Below are 10,081 nucleotides of genomic sequence, written 5' to 3'. Positions count from 1 at the left end.
ATGTGGTTTTGCATAAGATGCTGGAAAGGTTTGTGGCATAAGATCAACAAGTTTCATATAACAAATGCAAAAATCCACCAACACCTTCAGAGGAATCCACACTTTATTCGCTCAAAATAATTCAGTTCCAAAACAGTCAATTTTACATTTTACATTTTTTTTTCTGCCACAGAACTGACCATTATTTGTATTCACACATCACAACTTTCAATTCAACTGATTGAACTTTTCTTTTCTGGATTTCACAAAATAGAAATTTCCTAAAGAATACATAACATTTAATCCAGTAAACAGTCTATGCTGGGAAAAAATTATGAAATTAATGTATTGCTTTGACGTTCTCCACTGCTGCTGCTGATATGCCCAAATCTGTACAAATAACATGTTTTCCATTTGAACTAATATATATATATATATATAAACAGTTCCCAATACAACGTCTATGCCTTCAGACTTTCTGACCTGTGCCACTAAAAAAACATTGGCATTTGGTCAGAGTCCCAAATTTGTGTATTTTCTGACATATTTGGTATTCAAAATACACAATTTCCTTTCCTTTGCATAAAATAATGAAGATGTTAGTAGCAAAAGATGACATAAGCCTATTTTCATTCTTCTGATATGAAAAACTTTGCCTGGTACTTCATCTGTTAATCAAATCTGCAATAATATAAAAAAAAAGATCAAATGAATAGGGTTTGTTTACTTCAATATGGCTTGAATTGCTTTCTGAAGAACTCCTCTAAATTGAAAAAAAATAATAATTTTGCCCATTGAAATAATCTGGATCAATCTATACATTTCTAACATTTTTTCATTTTTAAAACAAATTATACCATATATGCTGGAGAAAAAAAAAAAAGTTAACAAATATAATCTCTAAAGAAACCTATAGAATATTTTACAATAAGGTATTTTAACGGAAAACATGCTAATGTATAAAAAAGGAGAATACTTAATTCTAGTCTCTTTGGCACAATACTTCAATCTGAAAATTTTGTTGCCCATCTGTCTAATGTATTTAAAGGAATAGTTAACCAAATAAAATGGAAAAAATGGTCAATTTACACACCCTCAAATCTGACAAGCTCCAAAATACATTATAAAAGTGGTCCATTCTTTAATCCAATCGTATGTGTTATATTCCAAGTCTTCTGAATTAAAGGTAAAGTCACTATTAATCGAAAACTTCTGTATGGCTTATAGTGCACAAGGAGCTTGACAAACATGATCACAACTGAACATTGTTGTATGGAAAGAGCTGCATAAAAACCCTTCAAAAATTCATCTTTTGTGTCCACAAGAAAAAAAATAAAAAATACAACAAATAAGTTTTAAAGGCATGAGGGTGAATTAATAATGATTTTTTCAAAACAATAATTTTTATTTTAGGTGAACTGTTCAGGTACTGAACAACTATTTTATGACAGACAATCACAAGAATCTGCTTATTAGATATGGCACTGGATATTCCCCATCAGAATGTGTCTGTCAATATAAGCCAAGCTACGGCTGTAGCAGGAAGTTGCAACATTCATTCATTACTGCCCACCCCCTGCATGACCTAAAGGTTTACGTGTTCCTCCAGGTCGGCCCGGTTGCTTGCGCGGACCCTTTCCTCTGCCGGCCCCTTCTGCCCTTCCAGTTCCTGTTCCTCCCCTCTTCCTTCTCTGTTCATGTCTCAGGGTTGCTGCTTCCTCTTTGAGAGCCTGAGCCCAAAAGGCATCAAAAGAACCTGGCGCTTGGTAACCCGGCTGGTTACTATCAAGTGAGTCTCTGGAGAGCAGAACCCATACACTCGGTACATTTCTGCTGACTGTGAGACTGTCCAACCCGGCCTCTGGCTCCAGGGGCTCCCAGACCTCCTGAACCGTGCGGTAGGCCAGCTTGGTATGCTGGTGTAGTCCGCGAACACGGCGTTTCAGGATCTCCACGCACGTGATGGCTTTAGCCACGCTCTGACCCACACCTGTGAACACGATTTGGCGGCACAGATTCTCCCCCGACCCAGCGCTCACCTCTGACCCTTCATTGGTGCCTGGATTATCTGCTGAAGGTGCTTTCTCCTCCATACGGCTTAAAGCAAACCTCATCAGATTGCGGACTTTGCTGCCATCCTTCACTCGAACTTCAGGAGTGTTGCTGGGCAGGTCGGGGAACGGACACGGGCAGGGCTGCTCAACTGTGCGTGCTTTTCTGTAGTTCTCCATGATGTTTGGCCTTCACCTGTGGAAATTAAAAAGGGCAAAATGTATTGTGTAAAAATGTATTATGTAATGTATTGTGGTTCATATGTATATGAAGTTTGTTTTGGAAAAAAAAAAAAAAAAACAATTCCCACATACATCTATATTATTAACTGTATGCACAAATGTAAAAGTGCATTTTCTGTATCAATGACGTTAGTTTCAAAGACCCCCATATCCACTTAGAATTAAAAAATAATTTTCCAAATTAAAATGAATACATTATCATATCTTTGCGGCAGAGTCCTCAAAACAAGGACGATTTTAATAAATGACAGCTCGGCATTATATGTTATCGAAAACAGCATCATTATTCAGAGTGGCACATGAAAAAATATTTTTATAAACTTACTTTCGTTTCCTGTGCTAGCAGGTAGCGATCTGGCTAGCAAGTTCAGATAGCTGCAGCTGTTTTTCTAAATAATTGCGGGCTTATGTCGTTCCATATGACTGAACTGTGGCAGCTTAGCATCGACAGGTTTTTTTTTAAACAATTAATTAATTGTCTACAACTAAAACAACATGGTTCACGAAATTCAAATGTTATGCTACAAATCGCTTATCCACATGTAACAGCGTGTGACGTCAGCTCTGCCGTAAAGTGCCGCAAACATTCATGGGAAGTGTAGTTTTATTTATTTAGTAATTTTAGAACAAACGTCTTAACTAAATAACCAAATCATGACCCAAAGAAAAGCCATTTTCATATAACATAATAATTATGTCATGGATTGTTGCCTATTAATATATAATTATTTCTTATATATGCATTAATGCATTAATATTTTGTGAAGGAGTAGGCTAAATTAAATATTAACAAGCAATCTTATGCAATGACCAAATATGGTATGAGGAGAATAATCTCTTCAGGATAATCTCTCGAATTATAGAGAACTCAGTCAGGACAATATTATAGCCTATTAGCTTAACTTCTCCATTTTATTTTATGATTTAAAATTTAAAATCCATAAATCTCGCTAAATCTACCAGTAAATAAATAAATCCCCACATTTAGACTTTGTATGAATTACATAATAATTTACCTTTATTTTTCTGCTGCTCCGTCAAGAAGAGTGATATTAAAAAGAGTGATTTGTAAGAACACAGCGCCATCGAGCGTTCAGAATTAGGAACTAATCACAGAACTGACTGAGATTGAATAAGGTTCGAAATCAATCGAAAGTTCAACCAACCGTAAATACTAAAAGTGTATTCATGTTTTCATACTTTTTATGATACTGACACCGTGCCTACGGAGGCGAGCGGCGTCAAAAGACAACAGAACCCATTATAATCAGTGTCTACACAACGGTCGCGTCTGGTGTAGACACGGTGTGATAGGCTGCTTTGGATACCTATGAATATAAATTGTCTTTATCTGCAGTCCCCATATTGAAGGCAATGGGACCCATCAACTGTTTGGTTACCGACATTCTTCATATCTTCTTTTGTTCAGCAGAAGAAAGAAATTCAAGCCTATGATGACAGAATTTTCATTTTGGGCGCACTGCCCAATTAAACTTTTGAGGGGATAATGTGTGTGTGTGTGTGTGTGTGTGCGCGCGCGCGCGTGCATTTGAGGCACTTTGTCTTGATTATTTTTTTTTTATATTATGTTATATTGGTATATGTTTTAATGCATGTTCTTATGTTTTATGAATGTCTATTGCTGAATCTCCTGTCTGCACAACAAATTTACCCTCAGGGGAGGCTGGGGATGTTTGTAACATTTTTGACATTTCTGTCTGTATCTTGAAGTTCTTTTAAGCCAGTGCCTTCAAAATGTGATTAAAACTAGTTACAAGTGTCAGCTATTCAATGACATAGCTGTTATCTTTGTAGCACAAACAGAAAATGTGTGGTTTAGTTACAAACATGGGGAGTAAAATGTTACAACTAACCTGGGTAGCGTTTCCCAAAAGCATCGTAAGCCTAAGATGATCGTAGCTCCATTGGTTTCAATGGAGCTACGATCAACTTAAGCTTACGATGCTTTTGGGAAACGCAGCCCTGGGCTATTGTGACAGACCCTGGGGTGAGATGTAACATTATGATATCCAGCGGGGTGAGATGTAACATTGTGAAATAAGGTTTATAACCAACAAAAACAGTTTTCAAACCTTTTATTCAACTCAGACTTTTTAACATAATTGGTCTCTGTGTGTGTGTGTGTGTGTGTGTGTGTGTGTGTGTGTGTGTGTGTGTGTAACAAAAATGAATAAAGGAGAAAATGCTCATTTTACATCCCTCAAACTGTCTTTCTCTCCCAAGGCTTAGGCCAGGGGTGTCCAATCCTGCTCCTGGAGGGCCACCATCCTGCAGAGTTCAGCAACAACCCCAAATAAACACACCTAAACCAGCGAATCGAGGTCTAGGCATACTAGAAACTTCCAGTCAGGTGTGTTGAGGTCAGTTGGAGCTAAACTTTGCTGTACGGTGGCCCTCCAGGGCCGAGTTTGGACACCCCTGACCTAGGCATACTGAAAAAAAGAAAAAAAAAACATAAATACAACTAAAAATTTACTTAGGGTAGGCTGTAACATGTTTTATTGATGTTACAACTAACCCAGAGTCTTGTAACCATGAACTAACTCACCTTACAGCTAAAAGCCAATACATTGGCACTAACAACTTGCATGAAAAATATCTACACAGACACACAATAAACATAAATTAAATTTGATGAGTTTAACTACAAAGCAGGAAGGAACTGCCATAACAAAAATAAATAAGGTAAAAAAAAGTTACTTATATCAAAATTAATTTTTCTCCCCTAAAATCTGCCACAGTGCTCTACTTTCCTGATTGGAGAATTTGGAAGTGTTACAACTAACCTGTGTTATAACCATCCCCGGTCTCCCCTACTAATAAAGATGGTCTACCCCTGGTCTACGGATACCCCTGACTGTAGCATCATACCAGTGAACCGTTGATCTGGAACTGGACAAACCCTTGATCTTCTCTTGAGTGCTTGTCAGTGTTTACTTCACTATTCTACCATCTCTGCTGACAATGAGTAGCCCAAATGTATAGTATGTCATATAGTTGTTTTACATTCCAACAGATTAGTGCTTTTATAAATACCCACATCTCTCAAGCCTTGGTTAATGAGAATTAGCACCTACAAAAAGCAGTCAACACTCACATTTAATTGGCTCTATGAGACAAATATTTGGTATATTGTGCTTTATGAAAGTATATTTCTTTATTTAATCAAATAATAATTGAGATTTCTTTAAATCGTATAGTTTTCAGCAATTATACACGCAAATTATTTAGATTCAAGCATATAGAACAATGCCAGTAAGGGATGATTAAAGCTATTAAAGTCATAAATAGGCTGATTAATGGTTCTACATCCTACAGTGTGAGATTAGAGCTATTAAGCTCATCAAGCGATAAATTTGATTCATGCAGTTTGCAGTCCTGCAGCGTCAGATTCAGTTCACATCAGGCCTGAGAAAATGTCTGTTTGCACATGGCAATATGCATATTCATAGATTTTCTTTATGGACACTAGATACAGCAATTTGCTACAGTACATGAAGTAGATTATATTGGTCACTACATGCTTAGATATGTATGCTATGTAACGTTATTTCATCAGTCCCCCATTTCATTTGAGCATAAAGAAGATGTACCATATTGTAAGTAAGTGGTGAATTAATATTTAATCAGGCACAAATAAGGACTGCATACATTTTTTAAAAAGTACAATGCATTACAACACATGATTGGAACCAAATGTCATGCTTTATAGAGTTTTAATTTAATTTTATTGTTGATGTGACTCCAGGATCTTCCTGCTTCCATTTGAGTTGATGTCTGAGCTAAGTTGAAAACAGTTTAATTCAGGATCAGTTTGAATGTTTTAAAACATTTCCATTCATTTATGGTATCAATGCAACTGCTTGACATAATTTCAAAAAAGTCATTAGCCTTATTTAATATTATTATGCATCTAATATAAATCTAGTATAAAGACAAATGACATTTATTTAAAAATACAGATATGCAGGTGGTGATGCAAATATAAACTTAATGATCCTGAAGAATAGCACTTTACTAATAAGCACTAAACATGTCTTTAAACCAATCTTATAGAGGATTGAGGTATGCTGGCCTTTTGTAGCAGACAGGCTTCTTTTTATCACAACAACGAGCACTGTGCCATTTGAAATCATTTTTAGAGTCCAGGGACACTGAAGTACATAAGCCCTTCAAAGGGTCCAAAGGATGCCCGTCATCCCAGTGAACGTAACTGACATTAGTTGGGGGTTCATGCTCGTCCTGCCAGTACCACTCTGTAGTTAGTAGACTGCGGCGGAGACCTATCCAGCCATGCCCGTCCTCTGTGGTCAGGTTATCAGCCATGTCCTGCAGGACGGCTTTGCTTACAGGACAGGCAAGCTGATTTCCATTATTCATGCAGAACTCACGTGACTCCGTCCAATTCAGAGAGTCACGTCCAACCGAAAATGCTCCAGGAACCAACATACAGCCATGCAGATCTGAATGCATGAATAAATGAACATTTTTACTTTCACAATCACATGCCTTGCATTTAGAATTGAATTGATGTACCAAACAGGATTCAGAATTGCAATTCAAATCTGAATGTAAGGAAGTAGAATTAACATCATATAACAGTAGTTTTAGCTAAAATTTTTGTTAAGCTAACAAGACAGACAGACAGACACACACACACACACACACACACACACACAGATAGACAGATAGATAGACAGACAGACAGGTAAATAGACACATAGACAGACAAGTAGATAGACAGATAGATAGACAGACACAGATAGATAGATAGATAGATAGATAGACAGACAAGTAGATAGATAGATAGACACAGATAGATAGATAGACAGACAAGTAGATAGACAGACACAGATAGATAGACAGACAAGTAGATAGATAGATAGACAAGTAGATAGACAGATAGATAGATAGACACAGATAGATAGATAGATAGATAGATAGACAGACAGATAGTTAGATAGACAGACACAGATAGATAGACACAGATAGATAGATAGATAGACAGACAGATAGTTAGATAGACAGACACAGATAGATAGACACAGATAGATAGATAGATAGATAGATAGACAGACAAGTAGACAGACACAGATAGATAGACAGACAAGTAGATAGATAGATAGATAGATAGATAGATAGATAGATAGATAGATAGATAGATGGATGGATGGATAGACAGACACTGATAGATAGACAGACAGACAAGTAGATAGACAGACATAGATAGATAGATAGATAGACACAGATAGATTGATAGATAGACAGACAGACATAGATAGATAGATAGATAGATAGATAGATAGATAGATAGATAGATAGATAGACACAGATGGATAGATAGATAGATCTTTTACCTGGTTTTTCATTGATGGGTATAGCTGGGCCTCCAAAAACTACTTTTTCAGACATGTATTCCAACATATAAACAGCAATCTTTGAGGTCGGATGCCAGACTGTGGCCCTGAGGTCTGGTATAGTAACTACAGTTGAAGAGAACTTTGTGCCAGCAATTGCAGTCCATTCAGATGCTGGAAGCAATCCTTCATGTGTGCGCACATCATCTTTGCTGTCTGTTTCAGCTATCACCACAGCCTTGCCATTAGTTGAATTAAACTGCAGCAGGTAGCAAGCAAAAAACATGGTGTCTGGGATCAATTCCACAATGAGGCCTGGACTGACAAGTCTGAGGGACACTCTGCCTGAAGAATTTACCAGTTGAGATGTCTCCAGGTTTGAAAATGGCAGAAGAGCTGAGGAAGTAGCTTGTATCTGGTTACCATCGTGAAATAGCGAAGACGAGTTTTCTGACAGCACAAGTAACCGGGTCTTGGCCACGTTGAAAATGGAAGGTATGATAAAGCTCCGACCCTGAAGCTTTGTGGGAAGAATCTGATTCATTACCATGTTACAGTTACAGTCTGCAGTCTCCACACACGGGTGGGTCAAAATCACAGCTACTTCTTTGCTAGATTTGACCCTCAGAATGGAACCGTTGGTCTGAAGCTGGACCAGGTGATAAGAGTCGATATTGAACGTCTCTTCTTGAACATCTGTTGATGTTTGCTTGACTATAGTGATGCTGTTTTGACTGTCCACCGCATTGATAATGAGTAACTTGAATGAGCTGTATCTCATGGTTGTACTGACAAGACTAGGTAGGTCGAAGGATGCAAGATACTCTGGGTAATCCAGCATAGGGATCATATAGTTTGTACCAAGGTTTACCGTGGGCTGGACGACATTGGTCTGGATGCTTGTGTCCCGCTTACTTACAGAAACCACTGTGATGCTTTTGTCACTGGTAATTCTTACAGATGCGTTTGAAGAGCCTAGTTGATTTACTTCAGCAGATTCTGGAAAATTCACAATCATGGTCTGCCCTGACCGCTGGATTTGTACGACTTTCTGTGTGTTTTTGTAGAAGACCGTGAAGTTAGTGTTGTCATGAAGTGCCGTGACTTTTAGTATGTTCCCGAGAGAAGACGGATAGAAGAAACCTAGGTTCTCCGGAAAGGCAGTGATGAAGTTGTTTCCATAGCTTACTACTGTAAGACCTTAAATAAAATGTTCATTGTACATGAGCTATACTGCATCCCAAATAACTTAAAAAACAACAGCTTTTAACTTTTTCAGGTGGTATAGAAGAGTACAACAAAAACTGCCCAGTCTGGGAGAAACCAGATCAGTAAATTTGTATTACATTGATTCACTGAGTTTTTTGGAAACTCAGTGGTTTTGGACTTTTATCCAAACCACTGTCATAAAGGACAGTAAAAGTTCTTCTCTTACCTTGGCAAAACATTGATGCGATCAGCAGAACAACAAGCATGATTATGGCTTAAACTTGCTTTAACTTGCTGGAAGAAAAGACAAAAAGAAGAATAACAGAAAAAAAATATACAATGTGTATAGATAAATTGAATGTTTTTGATTACATGCAACACAGAATCCTGTCACAAAGCAACTAATTAGAACAAAGTAAATTAAAGTGATGACCAAAAAATTCTAAAATCCATAGGATGTCAAAAAAGTCTCTAAAGATAATCCAACATCATCCTAGATAATCAAGTAAAAGACCATGAGACAACAAAAAAGTTGTCTTAAGATTTTCTCTACATTTCAAACAAGGCAAATATATATTTCTCTGCAGAAACATTGTAGTTAAATACTCCAACAATTTTCCACACAAGTTGCCTGCTCTACTGACCTAAACCCAACCGCAGCAAAAACTCGTATCAGCACTCTTCTTCTCTCTAAGTATCCCCTCTTTGCCTTTGTTTTAGTCCAAACACATTTGACTTTCAAAATGGTTGTTTTTCTCTCAGATTTGCATAGGATCGTGGCTACACCATTGACTTAAGTACATGCTTCATTTGACATAATGACTTTCACAATGCAAAATCATGATTTTGACTTCCTAAAATACTGTAGGCATCCACCAGGTTTGTTCAAAAAGAATTTAAAACAGGTTTTCAATTGTTATTGCAATCGTTTTGCCACAGTTATTTACAGCACAAACACAGCCAAATGTGGTTTTACTGATAAAAACAAGACAGTACGACACAAGATCACTCGTGTGATGTTAACAAATCACATGATGAACATGCACATTACACGGTAAAATCCCCAGAGTTAAATCAACTCTGCACAGAGTACATATGGTCCCTCTCTAAATAGTGTTAAAGTAACACTGAAGCAAAGTTAAAGTTAATGAGATAATTAAGCAATTAATAAGGCTGTGACTGAAGTCAGTTGTAGTTCTTGTGTTTCTCTTTTCTTCAGTG

General features: G+C 37.2%; 2 protein-coding genes across 3 annotated transcripts; both read right to left on the bottom strand.

The window, feature by feature from the left end:
- Window positions 1–85: 85 nt before the first annotated feature.
- Window positions 86–2,867, bottom strand: rpp25l (ribonuclease P/MRP 25 subunit-like). 2 transcript variants are annotated; one of them, XM_048153423.1, is made up of 2 exons: window positions 2,599–2,867; window positions 86–2,226 (listed from the first exon to the last, which is right to left on the bottom strand). In XM_048153423.1, the coding sequence occupies exon 2, from the start codon at window positions 2,208–2,210 to the stop codon at window positions 1,542–1,544; it is 669 nt and encodes a 222-aa protein (XP_048009380.1). In that variant the 5' UTR covers window positions 2,211–2,226; window positions 2,599–2,867; the 3' UTR covers window positions 86–1,541. The 2 variants fall into 2 exon arrangements, with proteins under 2 accessions (XP_048009380.1, XP_048009381.1); XM_048153424.1 differs by having other exon boundaries at window positions 86–2,220; window positions 2,599–2,862.
- Window positions 2,868–6,003: 3,136 nt separating this feature from the next.
- On the bottom strand, window positions 6,004–9,953 carry LOC125244237. Its single transcript, XM_048154311.1, has 3 exons — window positions 9,087–9,953; window positions 7,652–8,851; window positions 6,004–6,757 (listed from the first exon to the last, which is right to left on the bottom strand). The coding sequence occupies exons 1-3, from the start codon at window positions 9,124–9,126 to the stop codon at window positions 6,345–6,347; spliced, it is 1,653 nt and encodes a 550-aa protein (XP_048010268.1). The 5' UTR covers window positions 9,127–9,953; the 3' UTR covers window positions 6,004–6,344.
- Window positions 9,954–10,081: the final 128 nt, after the last annotated feature.

This window comes from Megalobrama amblycephala, linkage group LG13 (assembly GCF_018812025.1).
Source record: "Megalobrama amblycephala isolate DHTTF-2021 linkage group LG13, ASM1881202v1, whole genome shotgun sequence".
Lineage (NCBI taxonomy): Eukaryota > Metazoa > Chordata > Actinopteri > Cypriniformes > Xenocyprididae > Megalobrama > Megalobrama amblycephala.
This window is presented reverse-complemented; position numbering and strand designations above follow the sequence as displayed.